Source organism: Physeter macrocephalus, chromosome 18, assembly GCF_002837175.3.
Source record: "Physeter macrocephalus isolate SW-GA chromosome 18, ASM283717v5, whole genome shotgun sequence".
NCBI lineage: Eukaryota > Metazoa > Chordata > Mammalia > Artiodactyla > Physeteridae > Physeter > Physeter macrocephalus.
This window is the reverse complement of record NC_041231.1, coordinates 95,314,633-95,327,592: the sequence shown is the minus strand read 5'-3', so window position 1 is coordinate 95,327,592 and position 12,960 is coordinate 95,314,633. Positions and strand designations below refer to the sequence as shown.

Genomic DNA, 12,960 nt, shown 5'->3' with positions numbered 1-12,960 from the left:
AAGTAGCAATCTGATTTCTCATTTCTTAACTTCTATCTTTAGACTACATTACTGACAAAACAGATTTTGCCCTCAGAACAAGTTTTAGCACAAGCAGATGTACAATTTTCTTTGTTGGTGGTAATCCTGGCTTGCTTCTTTGTGCCTTTTCCTATTGGCACATAGGGAAGAGAGAGCCGTTTCCCAGACTTACGCAAAATAGGCAAAAGTCCATGGGAACTAAAGATGTCATAGTGAAGAGACATTGTGTACTTGTATGTTTTATTCTTGTCAGTGATGGGCCAGTTTGGGTGTTGCTTTAGTCCCCTCCAAGCATCTCCAGATAAATACGATAAAAATAACAATATTAAGAACAGAGTATAAAGTCTCGTGCACTGAGGATAAAAGCACCTTTAGAGAACTTTGCTATTTTTAACAAACAGAAACAATCCAAGTAAAAATAGAATGTTTCTCATAGAGTCTCTTAGTGACCCCCTATCATCACAGTCCCAGCATCCTTTCCACCAGATAAGCCCTTAAGACCCTCTCACATAGGTGTTCATAACACCTCCCCGCCCCTCCGCCTTATCCACAATCCTACATACATATATCAAAAGGCAGGTAATGGGGAAATGCTCTGTTACCAAAAGGATGAAGCTGGGATGGAAGTTCCAAAGTGTCTGAAAATGGAAACAGAATAAGATTTTTCTCATTATTAAAAAAAAGATGGCGGAAGGACTTCCAGTTTCTGGTTCTGCATGTACGGAGCTTGGAAGTCAACACTCCATCCTAACAACAAGGAAAAAGCTGAACTCTGAAAAAGCAACTGTTCTTCGGTCCATAAGGGAGGACACGGGGAAAACTGCTGTCCCCCACGATCAGAGAAACAGGTGAATACAGGGAGTTTTGGCTTAACGGAGCAGAGACTCATGAGTGAAACTGTCAAGGGAACCAGTGCTGGGGTAGGGAAACCTGAACTGTAGTTGACAAATTATTGGAAGCTCAGTGCAGACAGCTCTGAGAGTTAAGAACTCCAGGGGGACCCAGTCACAGGCCCCCCCCCCCAACAATACTGTGAGGTTTATGTCTAGAAACTCAACCAGGTTCCCACAGTAAATACTGGAGAAAAATCTCCTTGGGCTTCTGGCAGGGGGAAGGTGAAAGGAAGCGTTTTGAAATAAGCCAGAGTACTGTGCTCTTAGTAAGGCCTGACCCCAGGGGAAACTGACTAACCAGAGCCTAACCTTGTAGGCTATTGTCAGGGCCTAACTGACCTGGAAAAGGGAAATGCTCAGTCCCACCTGGCTCTAGTCTTTCACATTGGGAAGGGAAATACCCAAGTCTGGCCCACTTTAGCCATCCTGTCCCATAAAAGGGGGAAGAAAGAAAGTGAGTAACACTTGTAAAGTTCACACTCCAGAGACATAGACTTACTGAAATACTGAGACCCAATCATAGGATTAAAGTATGCTTTCCCTCCCTTCATACCTCAACACCACATTACTAAAGTCCTATTTACAGCAGTTTCTTTTACTCAGTACATCATGGCCAGCTATCAAGAAAAGTACCAAAAGGAAAAAGACACAATTTGGAGACACAAAGCAAACATCAGAACCAGAACTGGCAGGGATGTTAGAATTATCAGACTGGAAATTTAAAACAACTATGATTTATATTCTAAGGGCAATAATGGATAAAGTAAAAAGCATGCATGAACAGATGAACCATATAAGCAGAGAGATGCAAATTCTATGAAAGAACTAGAGAAATGCTAGAGATAAAAAACACTTGTAACAAGCTCTGCTTGAGCATGCATGAACAGATGAACCATATAAGCAGAGAGATGCAAATTCTATGAAAGAACTAGAGAAATGCTAGAGATAAAAAACACTGTAACAAGCTCTGCTTGAAGGGATGGTAGAGAGAGGACTGGGGGCTGGGTGCAGACAGCAGGTGGCCTGTGCCCATCCTCCTTTTCTGTCCCCACTCAAGTCCCCGTGAGGGGACCTTCTCAGGGCACCATTTGTGTACCACTGTGGCAAAGGAAATCCATGTATTTTGAGTTGGACTGTGCAGTCAGGGACACCCATCCAGGATTACATGTTTGACTGCATGATTACGAATGCCACACCACACATGGCAATCAGAGTTCTCTGGCAAACAGAGATGGACTTCTCTAAAAGGTGACCCGAACAGAACAAGAGCTTTGGACAGTGTTTTTTATTGCTAGCATTTCTCTGGTACTTTCTTAGAATTTGTATCTCTCTGCTTATATTGCTCATCTTTTCATGCACGCTTTTTTACTGTATAGCTGATTCACTTTGTTATAAAGCAGAAACTAACACACCATTGTAAAGCAATTATACTCCAATGAAGATGTTAAAAATAAAAATAAAAATAAATAAATAAAATAAAATTACACTGGCCAAAATGAAAACAACAACAACAGCACTGTAACAGAAATGAAGAATGGCTTTGATAGGCTTATTAGTAGACTGGACACAGCTGAGGAAAGAACCTCTGAATTAGAGGATATATTAATAGGATCTTCATAAACCAAAAAACAAAGAGAACAAAGACTGGGGAAGAAAACAGAACAGAATATCGAAGGACTGTGGGACAACTACAAAAGGTGTAACATCTGTATAATGGGAATACTAGAGGAAAAGAAAGAGAGAGAGGAACAGAAGATGTTGAAACAATAATAACTGAGAATTTTCCCCAAATTAGTGTCAGACACCAAACCACAGATCCAGGAAGCTTAGAGAACACCAAGCAGCATAAATGCCAAAAAAACTATACCTCAGCATATTATTTTCAAATTACAGTAAATCACATTTTTCTCAAGCTCACATGCAACATTCACCAAGGTAAATCACATTCTGTGACATAAAACACACCTTAACAAATTTAAAAGAATAGAAATCATATAATATCTGCCCTCAGACCACAATGGAATAAACTGAAAATCAATAACAGAAAGGTAACTGGAAAATCCCCAGATATGTGGAGATTAAGCAACACACTTCTAAAGGACTCATAGGTCAAAGAAGAAATTTTTAAAATATTTTGAACTTAGGTATTATATTAATTAGACTTATTGTGGTGATCATTTCACGCTATATACAAATATTGAGTTATTATGTCATACATCTGAAACTAATACAGTGTTACATGTCAATTATACCTCAATTTAAAAATATATTTTGGACTAAATAAAAGGGAAAATTTAGGGGATGCAGTGAAAGTGGTGTTGAAAGGGAAATTTATAGTATTGAATGAATATATTAGAAACAAAGAAAGATCTAAAATCAATAATCTAAGTTCTCACCTTAGGAAACTAGAAAAAGAAGAAGAATTAGAGCAAAAATCAATGAAATTGAAAACAGGATATCAGTAGAGAAAAATCAACAAAATCAAAAGCTTGTTCTTTGAAAAGGTCAATAAAATTGATAAGCCTCTAGCCAGGCTAATAACAAAAAAAGAGAGGGGACATCACTACAGATACCATGGAAACTAAAAGGATAATAAAAGAATACTATGAACAATTCTATGCCCACATATTTGATAAGCTAGATGAAATAGACCGATTCCTTGAAAGGCGAATCTGCCAAAACTCACACAAGAAGAAACAAATAATCTGAATAGGCCTGTATCTGTTTAAAAAATTGGATTAATAATGAATAAGCTTCAAAAATAGAAAACACCAGGCCCAGATTTGTTCACTGGTGACTTTTATCAAACATTTAGGGAAGAAATTATACCAATTCTCTATAATCTCTTTCAGAGGATAGAAGCAGAGGGAATCCTTTCTAAGTCATTCTATGAGGCTAGCATTACCCTAATACCAAAATAAAACAAAGACATAAGAAAACTACAGACCTGGGACTTCCCTGATGGAGTAGTGGTTAAGAATCCGCCTGCCAGTGCAGGGGACACGGGTTCGAGCCCTGGTCCGGGAAGATCCCACATGCTGGGAAGCAACTAAGCCTGTGTGCCACAACTACTGAACCTGCACTCTAGAGCCCATGAGCCACAACTACTGAGCCTGCGTGCCACAACTACCGAAGCCCTCATGCCTAAAGCCCATGCTCCGCAACAAGAGAAGCCACTGCAATGAGAATCCCGTGCACCGCAATGAAGAGTAGCCCCCATTTGCCACAACTAGAGAAAGCCCGCACGCAGCAATGAAGACCAAATGCAGCCAAAAATAAATAAAGTAAAATAAATAACATTTTTTTAAAAAAACTACAGAAAACTACAGACCTGTATCTCTCATGAACATAGATGCAAAAATCTTCAACAAAATATTAGTTAATTAAATCCAAAAAAGTATAAAAAGAATTATACACCATGATCAAATTGGGTTTATCCCAGGTATGCAAGATTAGTTCAGTATTCAAAAATCAATTAATGTAATCTATCACATCAGCAGACTAAAAAAGAAAAATCATGTGATCGTGTCAATAGATGCAGAAAAAGTATTTGACAAAATCCAACACCCATTCATGATAAAAACTCAGTAAACTAGGACCAGAGAGGAACTTTCTCAACTTATAAAGACTATCGGCAAGAAATCGACAGCTAATATCTTACTTAATGGTGAGAAACTTGAAGCTTTCCCACTAAGATCAGGTACAAGGCAAGGATGTCCCCTCTCACCAACCCTAGAAATCTTTGCTGACGCAGTTAGGCAAGAGAAGGAATTTGAATGCACACAGATGGGGAAGGAAGATATAAAACTGTCTCTTATCACAGATGACATAATCTTTGTCTATGTAGAAAATTCAGAAGAATTGAGAAGAAACTCCTGGAACTAATTAAGTGATTATAGCAAGCAGCATTTGTTAGATAATTCGTTAGAAATGTAAATACTTGGGCCCGCCCAAACCTGCCGAATTTGAAACCCTGGGGGGTGAGACATGGCAATCTGTTTTAGCAAACCCTCCAGGTGACTATAATGAAAACTCAAGGTTGAGAATAGCTGGTGTAAGTCTTCTTCATGGCTCTTTATATGTCAACACAGATGACTTCATAATCCAACTTTGTAGGGTCAGTGCTTATGTTTATGTCTACAAAATTAAGCATCTTCAATCTTGTTTTAAGCAAAATCGTGAAGTAGGTGAAACTTGTCTTTGGCATCCTGTCACCTCTTTTTTTAGCCCATTTTCCTGTCTTGCCTTCATCTATCAGGTCCCCTTTTACCTCTTCATTGGCTGAAACTCAAGGGACTTCTCCTTTAGGGTAGATTAGAGGGCCCTAAGGAATAAGATCTAAAAACACAATATCTCTAATTGTAAAATGTGGGACATTGGCAGACTCCTTGGGGAGGAATGTGAAGATGGCATTGACAGTGACCTTCCCAGGGCCCAAAAATTGCACCTGATGAGCAGATGCCCATTCCCCTGACCTTCAGTCAGAGGAAGAGGATCCCCTTCCCTTGGCTGTCTGGCTGTCAAGAAGAGGGCTGATGCAGTTTCAGAAGATCTGGAAATGCCTTCAGCACAGGCACCCTGGCTGGATGCTTTTTGCATTTCCTCCAAATATTACCTGTACCCTTTCTCCCAGTTGCACCTGTTCATTTTGTCATCCACATGGTAGTTTGTGGCCTGTAGCTTCCCAATGAAACAATGGAAAGCTTTGATGAATAGAGGTCAGTTGAGCTTCCCCAGTGATTCAGTTCTCTCCCAAGGGGATTAGGTGGAAATAAGTCATATTAACTGGTGTCTGCTTGTCCCGAGGCTTGCTTTAAACTGATTACTGAAATTCATTCTCCTACTGTCTAGGACCACAGAACAAGATGGTCCACCAACCTATCTATCTAAGAACCCCAGTTGCCTAAGTGATAATTGCTAGAGTTCAAACAAAATGCACAGCCTTGCCTCTTACCCGAACTGCCCCTTTCCTCTCTGCACACACGTGCTCACAAGCAGATAGATGTGCATGTATACACACAAAGGTCACTGAGGCTCTCTGAGCCTGGCACATGTGTGATAAACTCAGCAAAAATCCTCAATTATTTGTTGTTACTGAAAATCCCTACGTTTGGCTTTTTCTTTCACAATGTTTTGAACTGCCTGAGTGAGCCAAATTCTCCCTTTCAAGTTATCAGAACTCAGCAGGTTCAGTGAAATTGCTCCTAAATAGGATGCTGTCTGGTTGAGGGGACTCATGGAACTTTCCAGAAGTAAGAAGCAGGTAGGTCAGAGTATGTCAGAGGTGGAATGAAAATCCTTTGAAACGTGGACTGATGAAGTTAAAAATGAATGTGATTTAGGGTCTGCTAATCGTGGCCAGAGTTCCAGGAAGCTGAAAGAGGTGCACAGCTGAATCCTCAGGAAGATTTGTCTACATAAGCAAAGCGGTAGGGAGAGTTGAAGCAGATAGCTAGATATTCAACCATTCTGTGCTCCTACCTCCACCCCAGTTGTTGAGTGAAAGTCCATGTGGGGGAAGAGACTAATTAATGAAATTGGCCATCTTGGCTAATCAGACCTGCTGGAAAATTGTTCGGTTAGCAACAGGCTAAATGTTGTTTCTAGGGAAAGTAAAAAAGGCCAATGATAGTGTTCATCTTGGGATAACTCCAAAATTGTTTTTAATGCCACCTCTGAGCTGCAGTTTTAACTGTAGAAGTCAGGCAATCCCAAATTACTGTTCCCGCAGCAACTATAATTCAGCTAACTCCACAAGGCTTGTTGTAGACGAGGACCATACTTCTATATTATCGTTGTTGGGAGACGTGCAGTTCTTTTATTTATATGCAAGCAGTGGAGAGTTTTATTTCATAATCTTCTTTTGGAAATGTGGTCATTAGAGACTGACAAAAGTCCTTCTGATCCACTGAAAATACACATTTTGATGTATGGATAAACATTCATGTAACTCAGAGCTTCACATTCATAAGGTCATTGTAGCCTCCAGGACAGTAAAATTTGAAAATCCACTATCTCCCTAAGGAATATTCAGAATTTGAGATTTTGAGAAGTATAATCCCAGCAATCAGGCTACCAGGACAAAGAGGAGATGGTGTGCTCCAAAATGGAAAATATACCCTCATTTAAATATTCATAAGACTTAATCTGTTATGTTGATGGTGATGAATTTGTGATTTTAAATGTAAATGATCTAGAAATCTTGGTTTGCTTTCAAGCATTTTCTTGTCAGTAGGAAAAAAAAAACCCTTGGATGAAAAATAATGAGAAAAGTTGAGCACTCCCTTTCCCCGTCCCCTGTTCCATCAGGCCCCAGAAGATTAGGTAGAACACTCTTGCTTGAAATGGAAAATAAACCAATCTCTCATATGGTGGCAGAAAACTCAAGGAATCACCCACATGGTGACTAGAAATAGTGTGTCAGAGAGGAACAGAGCATACAAAGGAAAGACATGGGCTTGCCCTCAAAGAAAATAAAACAATGAACAGAAACAGATTCCTCACTATGGCTTAATCTTATTAGACTCTTAGACTAATAAGTAACTTAAAACTTAATAAGAGTATAAACATATTTTTTAAATAGCGTAAGGTGATAGAACAATAAGAATGAAATGCAAAGGGAAATTAAAGTCTAACAAATAAAAACCAAAAACAACATTAATACAGAAATGAAATATAAATTAGAAATGTTCAGGTATATGAGACCTTATTGAAAATCTGTTTACCAACAATAGAGAAAACTATTGATATAATCACAGTAAATACAGTAAATGACAGACAAGGAAATTAAAGGCAGAGAGAGGGAGAGAGAATCTAAGTGATATGAAAACATTCAGATATTATACAATATGAGGATAATAAGTGGAGTCCCTGAGAAGAGAATCTAACAAATGGAACAAAAGATATTTTGAAAGATATAGTAATATAAGAAAATTTCCCATAAATGAAGAAAGGGCCAAATCTATTCCAAGAAATATAACACAGAATGCTCAAAATGCAAACATAACTTAGTAAAGCCGTTAAAATCCAAGGATAAAGAAATAATTCTTCAGGTGTCAAAATAGAAAAGTCAGTTTCCCACAAGGGAGAAGCAAAATCAAGGTGGCTTAGATTTCCACGTTGCCACATTCACTGCTATGCTCTCTGCACATGGTAAGAGAGAGAGACCCAGGGATGTTATATCGAGCCAAGATGTTGTTAAAATATATAGAGGACAGGGAGACATGCTTGAGACTGAAGAACTTAAGCAACTTTGAGACCTTTTTGAAGAACATACTTGATAATGGGAGTCCAGCCAGTTAAAAAAATCAGAATAACTCAGAAATGGAGACGTCATGGTAAAACAACTGGTGAGAACCACTAGGTAGGTTTAAATGTAGAACTAATTCTCAAATAGCTATGGGAATTAATGTTACAGTAAAAATAATAACTAAAAAATATGAAAAATGGGGACCAGAGATAGAAAGAAGTGGGGAAGTCCTTATGTTCTCATCTTTCCCAATAAGGAGTCAATCAGTATTGTCTAAAATTATATCATGTATTAGTTTAAAGTATAAACACATAATTATTCCAATTTCTTAATATTTTATGTTTTTTTACCTTAGAATCATCGTTTAGGACATAATTATTACAGTGCAGAAACTTTTATTTGAAGCTTATCAATTCTTTCTTTCATTTTTAGTATCAATTATAATTAAAATTTATACTTTTTATTTTAAAAAATGGCACCTAAGGTGTGGTCCCATTTTACCAAAGTCTCTCTGCATATAGATCTTAAATGGTGGCTGCCATGATGTTCATCTCACATTAATAATGATTATTTCTAGGTTGTGAGGCATTTTTTAAAAACTTTAGTCTTTGTACCTTATGGCACTAAAAAATTATTCTAAATCATTATGCTTTGTCTTAGGAGAACAGCTGTGTGAATTTTCCTAAAAACTGGAAAAAAATGCCAAAAATGACTGATTGTGTGATATGAATATTTGGAATTATTTTCTTCTTGGTACTCTTCTGTAACTTTTTAAATTTTAAAAATTAAAGAATTAATTAATTAGTTAAGCATGGGTAGAAGGTAAGGATAAGGGAATATGGTACCATGTGTTTAAAGACATCCCCATCTGCCCAAGTCCTTTCTGGGGCGGAGTTGAGTCCAGGTAGCACTAAAATCTCCTTCAGATCAGTCTTACTGAACAGTGGTAGAAATCACTAGCTCTCGGTGAGCATATCTTTTTTTTCCTTCTTTTTAAAATTTTGTATTTTTTTTAATTTTTATTGGAGTATATTTGATTTACAATGTTGTGTTAGTTTCAGGTGTACAGCAAAGTGAATCAGTTATACTTATACATATATCCTTGGTGAGCATATCTTTATGGGGATGACTTAAGGGACAATTTTCTTTCCACTAGAAGGTATGGAACAGATTGGGGCATGAAAGAGGACAGGAGAGACACCCTTTGGAAAACAATTGCACTTTGGGGCTCAAACTTTTTTTTAACAGCTTTGTTGAGATATAATTCACATATCATAACATTCACTCTTTTAAAGTATATGATTCAGAGATCTTTAGTATATTCACCAAGTTGTGAAACCACCACCACCGTCTAATTCCAGAACATTTTCATCACCCCCAGAAGAAGCTTCATACTCGTTAGCAGTCACTGCCCATTCCTTCCTCCCACCAGCCCCTGGCACTCACGAATCTACTTCCTGTCTCTGTAGATTGGCTTATTCTGGACATTTCATGTAAACAGAATCATACAAATGTGGTCTTTTGTGACTGGCCCCATTCACTCAGCATAATGTTTTTCAAGTTCCCCATGTTGTAGCATGGATCAGCACTTCATTTCTTTTGAATGCAGAATAATATTCCATTGTATGGATATACCACATTTTGTTTCTCCATTCGTCAGTTGATGGACATTCTGGTTCTTTCTACTTCCTGGCCATTATGAATAATGCTGCTGTGAGCACTTATTTACACGTTTTTGTGTGGACATGTGTTTTCATTTTTCTTGGGTATATACCTAGAGATGGAACTGCTGGATCATGTGGTAATGCTCCATTTAGGAGCTCAAACAATTAAACTTTCCTGTTCCTTTTTGTTCCCAGGCAGAAATGGTGCATGGTGCTTTCCAGGCCCAGCGAGCTTTCCTTCTGATGGCCTCTCAGTACCAACAACCCCAAGAGGTAAGAGTGTATCCTGAGAGCCAGGGCTGCCTAGGAAATGGGCAGTGTAAGATAGAAAACAAGGAAGCAACAGAACCAGTTACTGTGAGAGACATCCCAAAAATGAGATGTATAGCACTGCAAGTTCTGTCCCTAATCCAGATCATAGTATGAAACATTTCTTCTGTCTTTATAATCTTATTATGGCCAAATTCATACTGCAACAATCAACATCACCAGTTTAAAAGGTCAATTTATTTATGTCATCTGTATCCTATTCTTTTTACTAGTCTCACAGCCATTTTATAATCAAGGAAGTATTTGCTACTAATTTTTAGTTCATACTTTGTGCTGCTTTGTTTTCAAAAACTGTTCACATCTATCCTCACCTGTAAATTCTATGTGTGAATTTGATTAGTTCCTATTTGACAAATAGCATTGTTAGGCTCAGTGTGTAATGAATGAAATTATTCATTAAGAAGTAGACCTACTACCAGCATACCTTGTTAAATAAGAAAAAATAAGAATTGTTGTTTTGACTAAATGTTCTGCATCTGAAGTTCGGTAACAACCATATAAATATAAAAGATAATTGAAATATAACACAATAGCTTAAACTTAATAGCTCACTTTAAATTCTAAAACAAACTCCTAAAGTTGAAAAAGTTGGGCTGAGAATCCTAGGAAGCTAGGATTTGACTTTCAGAGGGTGAAGCTCGGCTTCATAAAGAACCAAGACCTGGGACCTTACCCTCCCTGGAGCAGTAGGTCCCAGGCCCTGCTGTGCAATGGCATCACCTGGAAAAGTTTTTCTAAACACCAGTGCCTAGATCTCGCTCCAGGAGGTTCTGGTGTAATTGGTCTGAGGAGTGGTCTTGGCCTTAAGAGGTTTATGGATTCCACAGGTGATTCTAACTTGCAGCCAGGGACTTCCCTGGCGGTCCAGTGGCTAAGACTCTGCACTTCCATCGCAGGGGGCACGGGTTCCATCCCTGGTCAGGGAACTAAGATCCCACATGCCGTGCAGTGCGGCCAAAAAAACCAAAACCGGATAACTTGCAGCCAGAGCTGCCAACCCCCACCCCACCCTGGATGGATGTATCATGTCCCTCGTGGGAAATGAGGAGTTAGCACACAGTCCAGGCAGGCAGCTTTGTAGGGATGGAGATATTCTGTGTTCCGTCGTGGATGCAGTCTCCTCCTTGGCCTTCTCAATCCCTGACTTTTTTCTCTTTGCAAAAGAGAACAGTGAAACTAGGAAATCACAATGTGATACAGCCTTAGCCTACCTTTTCTGTGATTGAAGTGAGAGGAGAGGTGGCTTCATTGCATCATTGAGTCTCAGATGGAGGAAAGAACCATTACTTTCCTGGCCGGTGCTCCACTCAATCCCTTTTCTAAGCACAGAACAAGAGGCCTCTCCATTGGCCATGCACGTAAAAGTCACTCATTAAATATCGGATGATAAAGTGAGTGACTGAACAAATGAATGAATATACTGGGACTGTGGCATCCCCAAATAAGCCATAGTCAGGGATAATGTGTGACTTAGCATGTGGCTATGCAGATTCTTGGGTGTAACATCTGGAATTGCCCCTTCTTACTCTACTGCATTCTTGGTGAAAGGGAGAGGAATGGATGTTTCAGGGGACTCATATCCAGGAAAGGCATTCATTGGAAATGTTCCCTATAGCACTTATCACAGTACTCCAAGAGTAATAAGCCCCAGAAGATCAGTAGGCAAAATAGAAAGCAATTTTTTGATGCCCACCTCCCTTTCTGTGCCCTCCCTCTTAACCCAGAGCACTGTCCTAGTTGCTTCCACTCAATAGAAAAGCAGTCCACCAGGCCTAGACATTCCTAGTGTGCATTCTAGAAGATACATCATAAAGATGATCATAAAACAGATTGTATCTTCCCATAGGAACAATGTTATAATTGTCCATGCCTTCCTCTCTTCTTTCAGGAGAATGCTAACTCCTGTCATTTCAACTCTCATTGATGTATGATAGTGGTCCCCGAACTTTAGCGTGTATGAGACTCGCCTGCAGGGTTTTTAAGACACAGATTGCTGGGCCCCACTTACAGAGTCTCTGATTCAGTAGGTCCTGGTTGAGGCCCAAGAATCTACATTTCTGAAAAGTTCCCGTGTGATGGTGACGCTGCTGGGCCAGGGACTGCACCCTAAGAGCCTGTGGTGTGTGGATGGCTCTCAAATTTACGCCTCTAGCCGCCTCTAGCTGACTACTTCTCAAACTCTGATCTTCATCTGAATCACCTGGAGATCTTGTTAAAGTGCAGCGTCTGGGTCAGTACATCTAGGATGGGGCCCAAGAGTCTACAGTTTTAACAAGCTCTGGGTGATGCTAATGCTACTGGTCTGTTGCTACATTTTGAGCAGCGAGACAGGCGTCCCCGCCTGAAATCTCCACCAGCACAAAATCCCTTCATAGTCAAATAGCAAACTGGTGTTCTTTTCTCCTAGCATGTCTATATCAAAGCAGGCTGCGTTACGCTACGTTGACAAACATTTCCAAAATTTTAGTGACTTATAAGAGCAGAGGTTTATCTCTTGCTCACCCTACATTCCTATGTATGTATGAAAGTAAGGTGACTTACTTTCTAGAGGATGTTATTAAACAATTACATAATTATTTACTTAGAGTTATAATAGGGCTGTGAGAGAAAATGGTAGAAAATTAATCTTTAAAAGGAATATCAGGCATTGGGAAGGGAAGATATTTTAGGGTAGGAGGACTTCCCAAGGGGTACCTCCCATCATGCTAATGAAGGTGACCACTTATGCTGTGGACGCATAAGGCAAGGCCAAACCAGCATTAAGTCACCTGTGGTCTGAGGGCTGTGTGTGTTAGATGCCCAG

At 39.2% G+C, this 12,960-nt stretch overlaps 1 protein-coding gene across 1 annotated transcript in view; it reads left to right on the top strand.

Annotated features, from left to right (window-relative positions):
• Positions 1-12,960, top strand: part of CAP2 (cyclase associated actin cytoskeleton regulatory protein 2) — a 119,524-nt gene that overhangs the window by 26,946 nt on the left and 79,618 nt on the right. The window contains exon 4 of the mRNA XM_007129169.4: positions 10,023-10,100. Within this exon, the coding sequence (XP_007129231.3) occupies positions 10,023-10,100 (78 nt within the window). The remainder of the gene's footprint in view (positions 1-10,022; positions 10,101-12,960) is intronic.